Source organism: Populus trichocarpa, chromosome 1 (genome assembly GCF_000002775.5).
Source record: "Populus trichocarpa isolate Nisqually-1 chromosome 1, P.trichocarpa_v4.1, whole genome shotgun sequence".
NCBI classification, from domain to species: domain Eukaryota; kingdom Viridiplantae; phylum Streptophyta; class Magnoliopsida; order Malpighiales; family Salicaceae; genus Populus; species Populus trichocarpa.
The window spans coordinates 46,881,966-46,901,234 of record NC_037285.2 but is presented as its reverse complement, the minus strand read 5'-3'; the positions used below and the strand labels follow the sequence as shown (position 1 = coordinate 46,901,234).

Sequence of the window (19,269 nt, the reverse complement as noted above, 5' to 3'; positions counted from 1 at the left end):
TGTTTTCGTGTGTTTATTGTTAAATATAGAACTGTCTCATGCGTATATGCTTTAAATATTTTTACACATTGTTCATGCATTATATAGAACTGTCTCATACATCACATTATTGAGAGCACACACAAACTTTAAGTTAAGTGGGGGACTAGCAGCTTACCTTACGACTGTTAGTCAAGGTTTAAGTTTGTGTAAACCCCAACTCTTCGCTGAGTGCTTAGACTGGTAATAGTTGGTACATGTGCCATCTCATTGCCTACAAGCCCCCATATTGCCTCCACGAGGGCAATCACTGGGACAGCAAGAGACCCCTTTTAGAGACCAAGTAGTAAACCTATCCTATGTCTCACATAAAGGAACTAGAACCTACCTTTAAGTTATGCTCCATAATCTCTTTTGCATCAAAACAAGTCTAAACCTAAAGGTATTTTTCCTAGGACTTGTGAATGAAATGGCCACCATTGCTAAATTTTCCATCATAGAATAAGAAAAAATTCTGAAATGTCACAATTGACTGAAGGAGACTGCCTTAGAAGCGATGCTAAAAAGTTGTCACCAATCAAGAACCTGAATTGCATTATGAATGAGGTGACCAAGTTAATGACTCACTTTCAGAATGTGGATGAGGATGCGTTTTTTAGGAAATATAGACGTTTGGTAGAAATCGCAAGGGTAGAAGTTTAAGCACAGCTGTGCGAGCCTTAGTTCATTTTTGGGATCCAGACTACCGGTGTTTTTCTTTTGGAAGCATAAACCTATGTCCCAATATAGGATGTTGACTGAGTTTCCAAACAATTTGTATATGATTTATTTTCCTTTGAGATTTGACAAGATCACCCCCGAACTGTCAAAACTGCTCAGAATTCCCAACTTGGAAAAGTTTTTGGAAAAAGAATGGTACCGGTCTGAAGTGGAGGATGTTAGAAATTGAACTAGAAAAAGGTCAGGATCAGAAATAGAGTATATTTGGCCTTGTGTTGTTCCCAGGCCAAACGAATGTAGTGAGTTTGGAGGCCGCTGCTGCTTATGTAGAGTATGAGAATACACAAATCAATCCAGTGGTTTTTTAATTTAGCTGAAACCATCGTGACACTTAACCATTGTAGGAAGACCGGAAAAGGAGCAATGAGATGCTGCATGCAGTTGTTGTATATCTAGATGGTTAGCCACATCGAAACAAAAAGGCCTATCTTTAATAATTTTTCGTGGTTCACCCAAAGACCCCTGAAGTTGGTAGAAGAAAAGAATGGGAAGATCTAGGCAACCAGGTTTGGGTTGACAAAGTAGAAGGTTTGCCTAATAGTGATTTCAGTGGAGAGCCCCGTGGGTCGTTGTAGTGGATGTCTTAGTGAGTTGTGGGCAAAGACGCTGGGTGCTTTTGGTAAGGATCACAAGTTATGTAAGTTATGCTCCTACCCTTGTGGTAAGGCAACTTGGGGGCATGCAATTTGTTCCAAGGACTATAGGAATTGCTCAATTCTTTGGTTTGTTCGAAGATCCCATTGCACAAGAAGTTGTGGAGATCATCAAACAAGATTGGAAGCATCTGGTTTTGGTTGAGATAGGAGGTTTAAAGGATCCAAGTGCAAGTGAAAGATATGCAAGATGGAGAGACTTAGCTGCTTCAGCTAATAGAAGCCAAATCTCCCCAAACTATAGAAGAGCCTATTAAGAGGAAAATGGTCAATAAGGAAGACTAGTGGAAAAGTTTCGGATAGAATTGAGCAAAAGCAGAAAGGATGAGCAAATACAATCTATTGATGCGAGGATAACAAAGCTTGAGTTAAAGCTAGGTGAAGAGAAGATTGCTAGGAAAGAAGTGAGAAGGAGCTAGGAGGGATGAGTTTGGATTGGATGCAAAGTTGCTTTGAACTTGAAGCAATGGAGATTGACTTTAAAGATTGCCAAAGAAGCATAAAATATACCCAAGAAAAATCTGCACAAGTTCAATTCGAACGGATGGATAGGATTAGGAAGTATGAGGATTTGAACAAGAAATATATGGAGTTGGAAAACCATTTGACGGAGATTGTAAAGGAAGAGAGTAAAAGGAAAGGTTTAAGGCTATTGAAGCAAAGTTAGCGGTTAAGAATGAGATAAAAGTTATGAGGATAAAACTTGACAAGGAGCGCGAAAAGGTGAAGTATTTGGACAATAAGCTAGCAGCAATGGAAAAATACAAGGATCAAATAGACGCTAGTAATGCTGCTTTGAACAAAACCAATATGTTGCTCATTGAAAAGATGACCAAGACGAATGAGCAAATGGACAAAGTTGTTGCGCATGATCGGATTATTAGAATCCATGCATGAAAAGTGGGAGGGGACAGCATTCGCTAGCGCCGAAGCCTAGCTAAAACCGATGCCTTTCTAGGGAAGATTGAGAATCGCGGCTTTGCCTGTTTATCTTTGGCTAGAGAGTTTGTGGAGGAAAGGTAACAAACTTGTCAAGCATTAGGCATTGACCCATCTTCTTATGCAAAATCTGTCTCTTGGTGAACATGATTCAAACAAACGACTCGAAAGGCAGTACTCCTAGCAATGTGACAAGAGAGCCTATGTTTATAAGGTGGTGGCTGTTATTCGTTCACATGAAGGTTGTATCCGTACCCAATATACAAAGCATTCTTATGACAATCATGCATTATGTCATGCATTTTCTTATACATCTATGCACGCATCAGACCTAGAAACATAGATCCTCCTTCTAGAATGCACAACACTCGATTAAAGAAAAGGATGGAAAATGAAGAAAGGTTACACCCAAAAGCTCAGTACCAAAGAAAGCTTGATGGAGTTTGGAATGATGTTGCACACCTAATCGGTTTGCTCAAGCAAATGTTTTGAGACAATTTTTTTTTTCCTTTAATGAGATCATGCATTTTCAAAAGTTCATCTTGATGTTTTTACACATCACTTTCCGTTTTCAAATCGGATCTTTCAAAACAAACATTTACACTTTACACTGAGAATGAATGGCCAAACTTAAGAAAACATAGTAGCTATAGAAGAGGAAGAAGTGGATGAAAATAGGACAACATGAACAAGCTTGGAAACCCGCCAGAGAGGAATTTGAAACCATAGATGCGGGCAATGAAAAAATAAGAGAAAAATTGAAGATATGGACTATGATCACTCCTAAAGAAAGAGAAGAGTTGATTACTTTGAGATTTTATGGATGTTTTTGCCTGGTCCTACAAGGATGTGCCTGGTTTGTATATGGTACCACTAGTAGAAGGATGCAAATCGGTTAAGAAAGAGTAAAGGTAGAAATTGAAAAGCAGTGGAACACCGGTTTTCTAGAGGTAGTCAAATATCCACAATGGGTGTCCAATATAGTGGTATTACCCAAAAAGAAAGATAAAATCAAAGTTTGTCTACCGCGCATAGATATGTTAGTTGACAATGCAGCATATATCTCCACATATTTTGATGGATTTCTAGGTTACAATCAGATAAAAATGGCGTAAAGGATAAGAAGAAGACAACACCATGGGGAAACTGTGTTATAAGGTCATGCCATTTGGGTTGAAGAATATTAGGGCCACCTGCCAAAGGGCCATGGTAACTCTATTTCACGACATGATTGAAGTATAAGTGGATAACATGATTGCTAAACCTAGAGACGGAGAGAATCATGTCCAAATATTGAAGGAATTGTCTTGAAAGACCAAAGAAGTATAAGTTGAGGCTTGACCACACAAAATGTTCATTCGGGGTGAAATCTGGAAAGTTATTGGGATTTATGATGAGTGAAGAAGGGGTAGAAGTGGATCCTGGTTAAGTAAAAGCTATTCAATCTATGCCACCTCTCAAGACTGAGAGTGATATAAGGAGGTTCTTGGGAAGGTTGAATTACATTGCTCGATTGATATCCCAATTTATGATCCCATTTTTAGTTGTTAAGGAAGAAGAATCTTGGAATTTGGAATAAGAGTGGAAAAAAGCTTTTGAGAAAATCAAGCAGTACCTACTAAATCTACCCCTATCTATCAAGCCGAATTGCAAAATGGCAAGTTATACTAGCTGAGTACAACATAGTATATATGATAAGGAAAGCCATGAATGTCATTGCCGATCACCTAGCTGACCATGCTAGAGAAGATTATGAGTCATTAAAATTTGATTTTCCTGATGAAGATGTGCTTTCAGTTGAGGAAGGGAAATTAGATTGGTGGACTATGTACTTTGATGGTGATATAAACGTATGTGGTAACAGAGCTGGTGCAATGATAATCTCTCCTAATAAAAAGTAGTATTCGGTTTTAGTTATGTTGTAGTTTGGGTGCTATAACAACATAGGAGTATGAAGCTTGCATTCTTGTTTTAGAGGTGGCATTGGAGCTGAATATTAGAAAAATAAATGTTTATGGGTGCAATAACAACAATATCCGATTTTGATTATTTGCCAAGTGAAAGGAAAAGGGCAAACCAAGGACGAGAAGTTGGGACCTTACCAATAATACCTGTCTAAATTGGCTAGAGAAGTTGAGGAAATAAAGTTCACCCATTTAGGAATGGAAGGAAAACATTTTGCTTGAGGAAATAAAGTTCACCCATTTAGGAATGGAAGGAAAACATTTTGTTGATGCTTTGGTCACATTAACTTCTATGGCTAGAATAGACTTTGGGCACAAGGTACAACCGGTACACATTGATATCAGAAATAACCCAGCTCATTGTTGCTCAGTTGAGAGAGAAATAAATGGAAACCCTTGGTACTATAATATCAAGAATTTCATCCAAAAACCAGACATATCCCATGGGGGCATCCAAAATCAACAAGAAGACTTTAAGAAGGTCGGCAATGGATTTCAATTTTGATGGGGGAACTTTGCATAAGAAATCATCTGACAGAACTTTGCTGAGATGTTTAGATGATGTAGAAAAAAAAATGAGGAAGAAATTTATGGAAAATAGATTTGATTTGACGATAGGGTCCACTAGAAGAGATTAAAAATGCCCAGAACTTCGATAATAAGATGATAATAGAACTCTGCGCTAAATGAAAGATCAAGCATTCCAATTACTCGCCATATAGGCCAAAGATGAATGGTGCGATAGAAGCTACTAACAAAAATGTCAAGAAGATTATTTAGAAGATGGTAGTCACGTACAAGTATTGGCATGAGATGTTGTCATTGGCCCTTTACACATACCGCACCGCATTCTGAACCTCAATAGGAGCCACCCCATATACGATGGTATACGGAATGGAGGCGATAATGCCTTTAGAAGTGAAAAAACCCCTCATTAAGATTTTTGGTAGACTCTGAGTTTAGAAGAGGTGGAATGGGTAAAAGTTAGATATGAATAGTTGAATATGATCAGTGAAAAGAGATTAGCTGCAATCTGTCATCATCAAAGATGGCCTAATCATATGATAGAAGGTCCGACCTCGAGGATTCCATAAAGGAGATTTTGTACTGAATATAGCCTTTACCAGAAGAGGATCAAAGTAAAAGGACGCCAAACAATGAGGGCCTTTACATGTTAAAGAAAACATTCTCGAGAGGAGCTTTATTTGTTATCTAGGATGGATGGAGAAGATCTAGTTAAACTTATGAATGATGACTCTATAAAGAAATACTATGCTTCCCAGTCAATAAGAAAGGTTCGGCCATGAATTCTCTTTGCAAGGAACCTTTTTTTTTCATAAAACATATGATCTCAAAGCATGTGAAATCTTTTACTTAAAAGAATTGTTTTAACACATGACTAAAGAGATGACTCCATCAATTGGAGAGAATCAAATTAAATCTAAACTTGACATATTTTTTTGCACACCACACTGGGGGCAAGAAATGCACATAGGGGTCCATAGTTAACCAAAGCCCAAAGAGGTATCTTTTATGAGAATTGCTAATTGCATTGAAAGTTTTTATTTTTCATGAACAAAACCAAACCTTTTGAGTTTTCCTTTTAAAATAATAATAAAAGACAAATACTCAATGGAGCAAGAAAGGGCCCCATAAGGAACCAAAGATCTCTTCACTAAAAGAATAGGAAGTATAGCGCGTGGAGCATATTCTGGTTCGAAAAGGACAGAACAGACAAATAAATGGAAACAGGAGCTCAAAGAAGGCTACAACGGAAAGGGGGACCTATGTTTCCAAAATAGGCAACAAAAACATGCATATTATATTGTCATAAACATTAACCTGACAGGAAAGGTGTGGCGAAAGCCAAAATAGTTCCAAGTTTTTGGGAACCGCTGAGATACCGAATCTCAGGTCAAAAGAACTGTGAAGGTGAGTTGTGAACCAACACTGCTTCATTCCTTAAGGTAAGATGATTTCTTTTGAGATTCAAAACGGGCAGGTCACCCGACATTGAGACCATTTTTTAGAAAAAAGCATGGAGTTTTTCTAAAAATTGTACAACAGGCAGGTCACCCGACATTGAGACCACTTTTAGAAAAAGCGTGGAGTTCTTTTTAAAATTGACCTTACCTCTGATAGCATAATGAATTGATAAATCACCTATAAATTTCTAAAAAGCATGATTTCTTTTGAGATTCAAAACGGGCAGGTCACCCGACATTGAGACCGCTTTTCAGAAAAAGCATGGCGTTTTTCTAAAAATCTTACAACGGGCAGGTCACCCGACATTGAGACCATTTTTTAGAAAAAAGCATGGAGTTTTTCTAAAAATTGTACAACGGGCAGGTCACCCGACATTGAGACCACTTTTTTTTAAAAAAAAAAAGCGTGGAGTTCTTTTTAAAATTGACCTTACCTCTGATAGCATAATGAATTGATAAATCACCTATAAATTTCTTTCAAGATAAAAACAGAGATTATCCATCCTAACAATGTGCATTTTAAAATGAGAAAACTTCATTATCCCTTCACTCTCTAAAGAGTATATTGTTGGTGGTCCCGTTTGAGCCGGAATGAATTTCTTCTTTATAAAAACCCGGACTAGGATCACACCCCACACTATGGCAATAAATTATATTTCATGAAAAGTTTTACGTGATTTTAAAACGAGATGAGAGCCCGTAGATTTGAAAAGATAAGTTAAAGCATTTGACAAAAGCATGACAAAGAAGACAATGACAAGTCATACATTTTGAAAAAGCTACTTGTAAAAAGTCGAAGACTTCTTCTCAAAGATATGATAGGTAAAAAGAGGCAGCACGAGAAATGAATCCAGCATATGACTTCAAAAGCAAGCTCATATCAAGAGAGAGTTTCATGAAATAGAAGAAGATGATGGGGCCTATGTTTCAAAACCAGGTACGAATACATGCATGGCATCTAATCATAAATCATTGCATATATGTTTTTTGGATCATTACAGGAGGAGACCTTAATACATTCCAACAAAATTGGAGACGAAGAAAGAATCATTGAGTTGATTCTAGAACAACAAGAAGAGAAGATAATAATTTTCAAACCCTGCCATCAGGAAGAACGACATCGATAGCATTCGGTAAAAAAAAATCGCCAAATGGGATTCCAAGTTGTTGAGATCGCCAGAAGGGATCTCGTATTTTGATGGAGGTCGCCAGAAGGGACCTTAAATTTCAGCTTTTGTATAAAAGGAATCGCCAGATGGGATTCCAAGTTATTTGAGATCACCAGAAAGGATCTCGTACTTCGACATTCATCAAGGAAGGTCGCTAGAAGGGACCTCGTAATTGAAACTATTTCTTAGAAAAGCATGGAGTTTACTAAGAATTCTTCCCCTTGGGTAGGTCACCCATACAATGAGACCATTATTTTTCTTGGGTAGGTCACCCATACAATGAGACCATCATTTTTCTTGGGTCCGTCACCCATACAATGAGACCATTATTTTTTGGGTTAGTCACCCATACAATGAGACCATCATTTTTCTTGGGTTCGTCACCCATACAATGAGACCATCATTTTTCTTGGGTTAGTCACCCATACAATGAGACCATCATTTTTCTTGGGTTAGTCACCCATACAATGAGACCATCATTTTTCTTGGGTTCGTCACCCATACAATGAGACCATCATTTTTCGTGGGTAGGTCACCCATACAATGAGACCATCATTTTTCCTGGGTAGGTCACCCATACAATGAGACCATTCTTCATCTTTTTTTACCTGGGTAGGTCACCTATAATAATGAGGCCATTCTTCCCCCTGGGTAGGTCACCCATAATAATGAGACCACTCTTTCCTTTTCCCATTCGGGCAGGTCACCCGTCATAATGAGACCACACACGTGTTTTTGTATTTGGTTATGGGTAAAGGAATCGCCAGATGAGATTCCAAGTTTTTGGGGTTAAAGGAGATCACCAGAAGGGATCTCGAGATGACTAAATTTTGATCATAGTTTTTGGGTTAAGGAGGATTGCTGTAAGGACAAAGTTTCAGAGCAATCGAGCTCCGACTAGATCAGTTTTGGGAGCTCAGTTTTGGTTTATCTTTATAAAACTTACTGCGCAGAACCTCTGCTCCGTAAGCTTTATAAAGAGGGGGCATCTGTTGTAACCCATTTTTTGGTCCCCAAATAAATGAAATAAAATAAATAGCCAAAGGAGGTTAGAAAAATAACAGGAGGCAGAAGCGCTCAGCAAATGGTCAGAAAAATCGGTCAAGGAGGTTAAAAATACAAAGATTGGATTTTTGACAGTATATTCTTGAAGGATGAGAGCCATGTTGAGAAGGAAATTTGAATTTTGAGGAGAAAAGCCCAAGTTTGGATGTTTATAGACTTAATTGGATTTTTAATTGATTTTATAGGGGATTTGATTGCAAGAAAATTGATTTTTAAGTCAATTTAGGCTTTAATTGAAAGAAATTTAAGTTCTGGGGCCAAAATATATTTTTTAGGAATTTATTGGGTCAAATCAGGGGTTTAATTGAATAAATATTGAAGTTTAATGACCAATTAGGGGTTTAATTGAAAAAACCGAAACCAGGGACCAATTTGGAAAAACCGGGTAAAAAGAGGGGGCTGTTTTACTTTGGTTCAGGGGCCTAATTGAAGAAATTGGAAGTTTATTGATCAATTGAGGGCTTAATTGCATAAATCAGAGGCCAAGGACTAAAGTGAAAAACGCGGCCAACTATGGGGGCGGAGATCGAATTTGGCAGGGATACAATTGAAATGAACAAGAAATGATAGAGGACTGATTTGAAGTTTGGCTCATTTAAATGAAACGGCGCGTTTTATCCAAAACGACGTCGTTTCATAAAAAAAAAAAAAAAAAGAGGAAGGCCAGAACGGTGTCGTTTTGAACGACACTGTTCATCTTCCTCCTTCCCCCGTTGAACAACAACAGAAGACAAAAACCATTTTCAAAAACCGTCCCGCCTCTCTCTCCTCGTCCCCACCGAAGCCCCACACCTTTAGACCACCGAACGGGTCACTGGCCGACCAGCCGTTGCGTGATTGAAGGCGCACCTGCTCCATTTTTTCCTATAAATAGAGGGAGACCGAGGGGGATTGGAGGGGGGATGAGAGAGGGCTCTTTTGAAACTGAAAAGGGAGGGAGAGTTTGAACGAAAGAGAAAGGAGGAGGAAGGAAACACAGGAGGACAAGACAGATAGAAGAAGGGAAAGAACGCAGGAGAGAGAGGAGAGGAGAGAGAACAAACAAGAGAGGGGGAAAAGAGGAAGGAATAAACCGAAAACAAAGAAAAGAAAACCGAAAACAAAGAGAAAGGAAGAAAAAAGGGGGAAGGGAGGAGAGAACCCGAAGAAAAAACCGGAGGAAGAATTGGAGAAAGAAGGCAGGAGAGAGAGAGGAGAGGAGAAATAACACAGAAGCAGTAGAGAAGAGGAAGAGCCAACCTTCGGTCAGCAACCACCAGCAAAACCACCACCAGCACCACTGTCAGCTCCTCTACCCAAGCTCATCGTCGCAGGTAACTCTTCCCCTGTTCATCTTCTTGCATGCAGAACGTGCACTGTGCACGTTCTGCAAGCAAGAAATTAATTAGCTGGTTACTGTGCAGGGGCACAGTAACCGGCTAATTAATTCCCCCGGTTACTATGCAGGTCTAATTAATTAACATGTTACTGTGCAGGTGCACAGTAGCCACCTAATTAATTAACGGGTTACTGTGCTTATGTACAGTAACCCCGGTTACTATTTGTGCACAGTACCCCGTCACTATTTGCGTACAGTATCTCAGTCACTGTTGTGTACAGTATCCCGTCACAGAAGAAGCATGATGGCCTATTGGGCCGAGATCGGCCCAACCCAGTCTGGGCCGAGATCGGCCCAACCTTTCTTTGTTGGGCTGAGTCCGGCCCATTTATTTGGGCCGGCCCAGCCCGATTTGTTTTTATATTATATATTATAATATGTAATATGTTATAATATATGTGTGTATATATGTATATATATATAAAATATGATAATTAAAAATATATATATATTTGGAAAAATCTAAAAAATATGGTTGATTTTTTTGCATATTTTTATCAAAGCGGTTTAATGTTGGTTTGTATTTTTATACCGTAAAGATACAAAACCAGTGTTAAAAATACCCGGTTTTCGTCGAAATATCAAAGATTTTCAGAATAAAAAATGTTTTTGCTTTCAAAAAAATTCTAAAAAGTCCCTAAAAATGTGGTTGATTTTTCTGCAATTTTTTATCAAAGTGGATTAATATTGGGTTGTATTTTTATACCGTAAGGATACAAGCTCAGTATTAAAATACTCAATTTTCGTAATAAAAAATCTTTTGTTTTCTTTTAGTATTTGGGATTACGAATTTATACGTAAAACATATTCCTAAATATTAATAATAAAGTTTTGGTATAGACATTAAAACGGTTAGGACTTTACCCGAGAAGATAAAGACCTTCTTACTGAGGAGGATTTTTCTTGAACCATAGACAGACCAACAACTAGGAAAACACGAAAACACCTTAAATTTTATCAGACAATAAAACGATGCAGCTTACCTTAGGTAGGGCGTATTTGGGGTGCTAATACCTTCCCTTTACGCAACCAGTCCCCGTACCCGATCTCTGAGACCAGTTAGGGTTCCTAGTGACCAAAATACTAGGTGGCGACTCCCATTCCATTTTCTACCAATAAAAGACAATATTTTTTTTTGTATCCCCATAGATATAGATAAATTTACATTGTAGATTTAAGAAAATGGAAAAAACTTCAATAGATTTTCGCCGCGACGCCGCAGACGTGCGACACGGTCATCGGGTCATATCTGGAGCGGTAGATTTTGGATTTAGGTCTGCTCTATATGGATGGAAAGCTAAGACCTAGACCTAAAACTTTCATGGGAGTCCAAGATTTAAAACGGTCGTTTTCAAGTCCAAATTGTAGCAACAACGGAGAAGTCTGAATCTGTCCTGCAGCCCACACACTGTTCAGTGTTCAGCCCATATCTCGAGTTTTAGAAGTCTAAATGACCTTAATGTTTTTTCCTAGAAAGCTGAGACAATTTCCTAGAACTTTCTTGATTTAAGTGGGTTCCAATTCTGACGTTATCAATGACGTTTGGTTCAGACAAGAAGATAAGGATTGACACCAAGTCAAGATGTGGCCACCCACTCAACAATTAGTCATAAAATCAATAGTTCCAAATTTTGACCTATAAAAGGAGGTGTTTGCCATGTATTTAGGCATCTCGATTTTCAGATCAAGATCATGCTCTTCCTCTCTCTTTATATTTTGTAATGCTTAAGTTTTGCTTCTATTAATCTCTTGCTTATCCTTTTCATTTCCTTCCCTTTACTTAGTTAACATATATCTTATTTATGTTCTTATTTTGTTTATTTATGTTTCTTTCTTTCATTATGTTTGGTTAAGTTTATTATGTCAAGGTGAAAAGGTTACACTAATGGTGTAAGAATAAGTATAATATAAACTCAACATGGACCTTAATGTTTGTTACTAACATGTTTTATATTTGTTATCTTGTTCACTTTTAATACTTTGCTTGTTAAATGGTTAATCTAGATTTATTTTGTATAACCCTTGGTACAATAAATACTTGGCACTTTCATAGCCCAACAATATGGTATAACCGACACCTGTGCTATGAAAGGAACTTGATTTGTTGTTAACATAAGTTATAATCATGAATGACTAACAACATTTACAAGTATTAGCATTATTCGAATAAGATAACCAATGTAATCATGTTAACAATTTATAATCCGATTGGAACCTCCTTTGTGTGTGGTTTCCAGTTGAGTAATAAAAAGAGTTTATACTATACTTGTTTGAAATACCATTAGTGGATCCTCTAACCTTGACAATTATTTTATCATTGTTTAATTCTTACATCAATATCACATCTCAAAGCTCTCTTTAACTTATTATTATTGTTGTTGTTGTTGTTGTTGTTGTTGTTGTTATTGTTTATAATTTATATAGTTAACCTCCCTATGATTCGACCCCGGTCTTGCCGGGTTATTTATTACTTCGACACTCCTGCACTTGGGAGAAGACATCAATCTTTTGATCGTGTCAATGACGACGTTGATGGTTGCTGCCGCTGTGAAGGAAAATGGAGAAACAATCGGTGGAGAGGGAGAAGTATGGTGGAGAGGATGGTGGTCATGTCAGCGGTGACAATGATGGTGGTTGAAGGCCACGACGAAGAGAGAAAGAAGAGAGAGAAAAATGTGGTGGAAACTAGGGAAGAAGCTATTTTTTTTGTTATTTTCATACCCCTTCCCCTCACCCCTATTTATAGGAGATGAAAGAGAGTGATCTTGTATACACAGGACAAGAATTTCAGCTCTTGATTCGGTTGGGAAGAATCTCAATCATTGGTTCAAAGTAAATACCATAAACTATCAAATTTGACAATTCATGGTTGCCTGAGTTGTTCAATTTAGACTGGCACCGGGGATGCATTGGTGTCAGGAGAACTGAACATGTCATGCCCAGGGATAAGGGGTTGTCAGGTGATTATTTTGATTTAAGAGTTGCCAAATTTGATGACGGTTAGAGGCATTAAATACACCTATAAAGTAGTCTCTCTAAGTTGTTATTTTAGAGAAAATTGAAGAAGAAGATGAATAGTAACCAAAACGGCGTCGTTTTGGTATAGTTCATTTAGGTCATTTGATTTTTATTTTTTCTCATATGCATCCCTAATTAGTTTGAAAATTTTAATTTTTCTTCAATTTCACCCTCGATTTTTGCCAATTAGGTCCCCATAGTTTGATGTTTTTTATAAAATGGTCCTTGATTGTGAAAATTATCAATTTAACTCCTAATTGACCCCAAAATTTTATTTTTCTTGTAATTTTACTCCTGATTTCAATCAAATAATTTGATAAAAATTAAATTTGGTCTCTTAAAATTCTAATCTTCTCATTTAAGTCCAAAATGGGTTCTCAAACTTAATGTTTTTCTAATTAAGCCCCTAATAAAATTATTTTGAACCATTTAAAGTATAATTAAGTCCTTACACTTGATTAAATCCTTCAATTGGACCCAAATTATTTTTTAAACATAATTAAAATTCAATTTGGCCCATGATTAAATCAAATTGGCCTATTAAAAATTAAATTATATCTTTGGACTTAATTTTTATGTAAATTCATCCAATAATAATTTAATTTGACCTTGAATTTGTATTTTGTTTTTGCATAATGTGGTACAATTAGGTCTTGAATTTTCCGCAAAATTGCAACATTATTTTCTTTTATTTGTTTATTTTTGTTTTGAAAAATATAAGTTTTGTGGAATAACCTAGAATTGGGTTATGACAAAGCTTTCAATTGATTTAAGTAAAAATTATTTAATAATAAGTTTATGCTAAGAAATTGCAATTCAAAGTTTCTAGTTGAAAAGTTTTTCCCCTACTTTCTCCTTTTCAATTTGGTATCAATGTCTATTTTTTTTCTTCTTTTTATCTGCATATGTAGTAAAAACAAAAACCCAATTTATGTATTAGTTTTCTAATATGTGATAAAATATTAATGATTAAAATTTAAATGTGTTGACACATAATCAATCAATGTATGTTAATCACAGAATACACTTAAAATTTCTTGATTTTACTTTACATATTGATAGTATTGATGGTTGATTCCACTGTAATAACATTAATAGTTGGCTTGGCATAACAATAGCTTTTGCTATAACTAGTGTTGTTTTTTTGTTTTTTTAATTTCTAGAAAGAAAAAAATATTTTTATCATACCAAATAAAATATATTATGAATTATTTTTATATCTTTTTTTTATATCATGAAATTTCACCATTGTGCTAGCTTTGTCCCTTAGGAGGTGAATCGCATGAGTCACTTGTTCCTCACTTTCTCTTTGCTATGCTGAAGTTGCCTAAGGTTTTTTTTTTATATATATATGCTTGTTTGGTTAAGTTGATACGTTCTGTTCTGTTATTGGGCTCTTGCTTTGGATTCCTATTTTGGTTTAATTATGGGTCTGGCTGATGATGTTGGATTTATTACAACAGTCTAAATTTACTGGATGCATTGTGGGCTTAATCTAGTTGGTTAAGGTTTACTCAGCCCAAATGAGAAACAGAACATTAAACAATAAACACACACACGAGTAAACATTATGTCCTTCTTTTTGAAGGTTCAAACACTTGAAAAGAAACACAAATGGGCAAGCAAGCATACGCTTTTATTTCTGGAGGTTCCATAATAAATGACTAAAAACACAACATGACATGGGCAAGCAAGCATACGCCCTTATTTCTGGAGATTCCGTTATTTCTGGAAGTTCACACAGCAAACACATAGATAGATAAGTCATTATTGTTCTTTTGGGAGTTCTATAAAATTACAATACAAAGCCAAATTGTATGCCATTGCCAATGAAACAGTTGAAATCAATTCCACAAATTAAAAAACATTCACAGCACCACAGCTCAAAGACATAAATCTCCGAGAAATCACCTTATGTCGAGGTGAACATGTAATAGGTAACCAACCTTGCCTGATGCAAACATGAAGAACAAAGACCATTCAGACATATCGCATATGTTGATTTAATTCAACCATTTAAAGTTGAAGGAAAAGGATAGAAGATGATAAATAATTGCAGCCATATTACCTGCAAGAATTAATTTTGAGCATGTTTTTCAAATTCCAATGCCAAACTTATCATTTGACTTAATCCTCATGACCACCTCCATCCTCATCCTTTTCCTCTTCCTCTTCCCCTTCCTCCTCCTCCTCCTCCCATTCCTCTTCCTCTTCCTCTTCTTCCTCCTCTTCCTCCTCCTCCTCCCATTCCTCTTCCTCTTCCTCTTCCTCTTCCTCTTCCCATTCCTCTTCCTCTTTTTCCTCTTCCCACCACCCATTATTCCGGGTCCACATTCTACAAGTGCTGGTTAGCACGTAGCAACCGGTGCTTGAATCCTCAACTACTTGAGATACCTACAAAACCAAATTCAAGCATGGCATACACATTCTAACTTCCGAGTCTTGTTATTGAGTGAAAAAAGAAACACAAACACTAAAAGAGAGGCAAGAAATCAAGTCCAATAAGCAGCACCTCTGATTGAACACTCATTGAACCATTTGTTGTAGTAGAAAATTTTGTGGTCAGCTTCGGGCATTCATACACCTTCAACGTCTTCAGACGAGGGAATAAGAAATCATAACATCCAGGACTGAAGCAAACTATACTTGGTAAATTTTCTAGCAACAGCTCCAGCATATCAGGGAGCACCATCTCCTTCTCAGCATTGAAAGGTGAAGCATGATCGTCCTGCCCAAATACTCCCAATAGCTGAGAGCATTGGCTTACTTTTAGTATTTGGAGCTTTGGGAGACCTGAAGCCATGGCTACTGGGAAGAGACTCTTCAACTTGTTGCATCTTTCGATTTCAAGCCGACACAAATTAGGGAAGCATGAAGATTGGAGATCACTTCTTGACAATATCTGAAGATTTTCATCGTCATTATCCTTAGCAATTATTTGCTCCAATTCCTCACAGGTTGATATATCTAGAACTTTCAGTTGAACTAGACTAGCAATCATGCTGCTTGTGAATACATGTGCTAGTCTTTGACATTTCTGTAAGGATTATGGACACCACCTATCTCCACATTGGTATGATATTGTCCACTTTGGGCCTAAGCCCTCATGGATTTGCTCTTGGGTTATACCCAAAAGGCCTCATACCAATGGAGATATTTATCCATCCTTATATACCCATGATCCTCCCCATTTCTAGCCAATGTGGGACTTTGGTCGTATACCCAACAATCCTCCCCTCGAACAAAGGACCACCGAGCCTCCCCTCAAACCGATCATTCATCCGTCCACTCTCTACCAACCAGGATTCTTCATTCTCTACTTCACCGTGTTGGGGTCAGAACACGTCCATGAAGCATCCGGAGAGCACTACCTGACTTGAGAGTTTTTGCTCTTTCTAGGTCAACTCCTCTTCACCGTGTTGGGATCAGGACACGTTCATGAAGCATCTGGAGCACACCGCCTATCCAATAGAGCTGATCCATGGATTACATCGTGATTGGGGGCCCACCACCTTTTTGTTCGGCATTCCGAGGATTCATCCATCATGGCTAACTCCGGGGCCTGGCTCTGATACCACTTGTAAGGATTATGGACACCACCTATCTCCACATTGGTATGATATTGTTCACTTTGGGCCTAAGCCCTCATGGATTTGCTCTTGGGTTATACCCAAAAGGCCTCATACCAATGGAGATATTTGTCCATCCTTATATACCCATGATCCTCCCCATTTCTTGAGAGCAATCCGTGGTGCATTAGTTGTCTTAAGAGGCACAAGGATAGGAAACTTATATTTCCTGGATGGATCTACAGTTACTGGTACAGCAGCTGTTTCCAAAAGTATAGAAGATGATGAAGCAGATAATTCCAGACTTTGGCACATGCGCTTAGGGCATGCTGGTGAAAAGGCTTTGCAAGGATTAGTCAAGCAAGGTCTATTAAAAGGCGCCAAGACTGGGAAGCATGGGTTCTGTGAGCATTGTGTTCTTGGAAAACAGACAAGGGTCAAGTTTGGCACTGCAGTACACAACACAAAAGGGATCCTAGATTATGTTCACACAGACGTATGGGGACCTTCAAAGAATGAATCTCTTGGAGGTAATCGTTGGTTTGTTACTTTTATTGATGATTTTTCAAGACGAGTATGGGTGTACATGATGAAACACAAGGATGAGGTCCTTGATATCTTTCTGAAATGGAAGAAAATAGTGGAGACTCAAACTGGAAGGAGGGTTAAGACTCTTCGGTCAGATAATGGTGGTGAGTACACTTCAGATCCTTTCTTTGAAGTTTGTCAGAATGAAGGGATCAAGCGACATTTTACTGTTCGCAAAACACCACAACAGAATGGAGTAGCAGAACGCATGAACCGCACATTGGTGGAGAAAGTCCGATGTATGCTATCACATTCAGGACTAAGCAAAGTGTTCTGGGGTGAGGCATTAAGCTATGCTCGTCATATTGTTAACCGGTTACCTTCAGCAGCATTAAATGGAAGAACTCCTTTAGAGGTATGGTCAGGCTCTCCTGCAAATGATTATGACTCTATGCGTATATTTGGTTGCTCAGCATATTATCATGTTACTGAGTCCAAATTAGATCCTAGAGCTAAGAAAGCTATATTTTTGGGCTTTAGTGGAGGAGTAAAAGGCTTCAGACTCTGGTGTTCTGAATCAAAGAAAGTGATCTTGAGTAGAGATGTCACTTTTGATGAGTCTGGCATGTTACAGCAAGAGAAATCACAGGAGAAGGAAAAACAGTCTGGTGATGCACAACAGGTGGAGTTGGAGACTTCAGTCATCCCTATAAAGACTGTTCAGACAATCTCTACTGAAGGAGATTCAGATGAAAGTTCAGATGAAGAGGATGCAACAACTCCAGCAACCACACAACAAGAATCCATTGCAACGAGTAAACCAAAAAGGGTTATCAAGAAACCTGCTCGGTATTGTAATATGGTGGCTTATGCACTTCCGGTGATTGATGATGGAATCCCCTACACCTACAAAGAAACAGTACAGAGTGTAGAAAGTGCAAAATGGAAAGAGGCAATGGATGAAGAGATGAAATCTCTCCACAAGAATCAGACTTGGGATTTGGTACAACTCCCTAAAGGAAAGAAGACAATTGGTTGTAAATGGGTATATGCCAAGAAGGAAGGTAATCCTGGAAAAGACAACATCCGTTTCAAAGCAAGATTGGTAGCAAAAGGCTATGCTCAGAAGGAGGGGATAGATTATAATGAGGTATTCTCTCCAGTTGTTAAGCATTCTTCAATCCGTATTCTACTAGCCTTAGTTGCACAGTTTGATTTGGAGTTAGCCCAACTTGATGTGAAAACTGCCTTCCTACATGGAGATTTGGAAGAGGAAATTTACATGTCTCAGCCAGATGGTTTCAAAGTCACTGGGAAAGAGAATTGGGCTTGTAAACTGAAGAAGTCATTATACGGATTGAAACAATCTCCTCGCCAGTGGTATAAGCGATTTGATAAGTTCATGGCAGAACATGGATACACACGGAGTCAGTTTGATCACTGTGTATATTTTCGCAAACTTCTTGATGGTTCTTTCATCTATTTGCTCTTATATGTGGATGATATGTTGATCGCATCAAAGAGCAAGGTGGAGATTGATAGACTGAAAGCTCAACTGAGAACTGAGTTTGAAATGAAGGACCTTGGAGAAGCTAAGAAGATTCTTGGCATGGAGATTCAGAGAGACAGAAGAAAAGGCACAGTCTGTTTGACACAGACCCAATACTTGAAGAAAATTCTACAGAGATTTGGGGTAGATGGTAAGACCAAGCCTATAAGCACACCTTTAGCTCCTCATTTTAAGCTAAGTGCTTCAATGTCTCCACGCACAGAGGAAGAGCGCAAGCATATGGCTCAATTTCCTTATGCAAATGCAGTTGGTGCATTAATGTATGCAATGGTTTGTACGAGACCAGATATTTCACATGCTGTCAGTATGGTGAGCAGGTATATGCATGATCCGGGAAAGGGTCACTGGCAGGCAGTTAAGTGGATTCTACGGTACATTCATGGCACAACTGATATTGGTTTGAAGTTTGAGAGGGATGATAGACTCGGGCAAAATTTAGTTGGTTATGTGGACTCGGACTATGCTGGTGACTTAGACAAGCGTCGTTCAACAACAGGCTATGTGTTTACACTTGCTAAAGGGCCTGTAAGTTGGAGGTCAACGTTACAATCAACAGTAGCTTTGTCAACAACTGAGGCAGAGTACATGGCAGTAACAGAAGCTTTCAAGGAAGCTATTTGGTTACATGGGTTGATTGAAGATTTGGGAATTGTTCAAGAGCACGTGGATGTC

The 19,269-nt window shown here is 38.0% G+C and overlaps 2 protein-coding genes and 1 long non-coding RNA gene across 4 annotated transcripts in view; 1 reads left to right on the top strand and 2 right to left on the bottom strand.

Moving 5' to 3' along the window:
- The window catches only part of LOC18095798 (disease resistance protein At4g27190), a 183,710-nt gene that overhangs the window by 135,563 nt on the left and 28,878 nt on the right, over positions 1-19,269 (bottom strand). The window lies entirely within an intron of this gene.
- The window catches only part of LOC127904948 (uncharacterized), a 72,302-nt gene that overhangs the window by 51,309 nt on the left and 1,724 nt on the right, over positions 1-19,269 (top strand). The window lies entirely within an intron of this gene.
- LOC127904921 (uncharacterized) lies at positions 14,609-18,045 on the bottom strand. The gene is made up of 3 exons (XM_052450093.1): positions 15,443-18,045; positions 14,999-15,324; positions 14,609-14,881 (listed from the first exon to the last, which is right to left on the bottom strand). The coding sequence occupies exons 1-2, from the start codon at positions 15,929-15,931 to the stop codon at positions 15,058-15,060; spliced, it is 756 nt and encodes a 251-aa protein (XP_052306053.1). The 5' UTR covers positions 15,932-18,045; the 3' UTR covers positions 14,609-14,881; positions 14,999-15,057.

What these genes read in the sequence shown, in the direction of transcription:
- LOC127904921 (XM_052450093.1), bottom strand. Translation starts at nt 15,931, where the DNA reads ATGATTGCTAGTCTAGTTCAACTGAAAGTTCTAGATATATCAACCTGT. An exon ending in CAATGAGTGTTCAATCAGAG is followed by an intron (nt 15,325 to 15,442) that starts GTGCTGCTTATT and finishes TTGGTTTTGTAG; the next exon opens with GTATCTCAAGTAGTTGAGGA.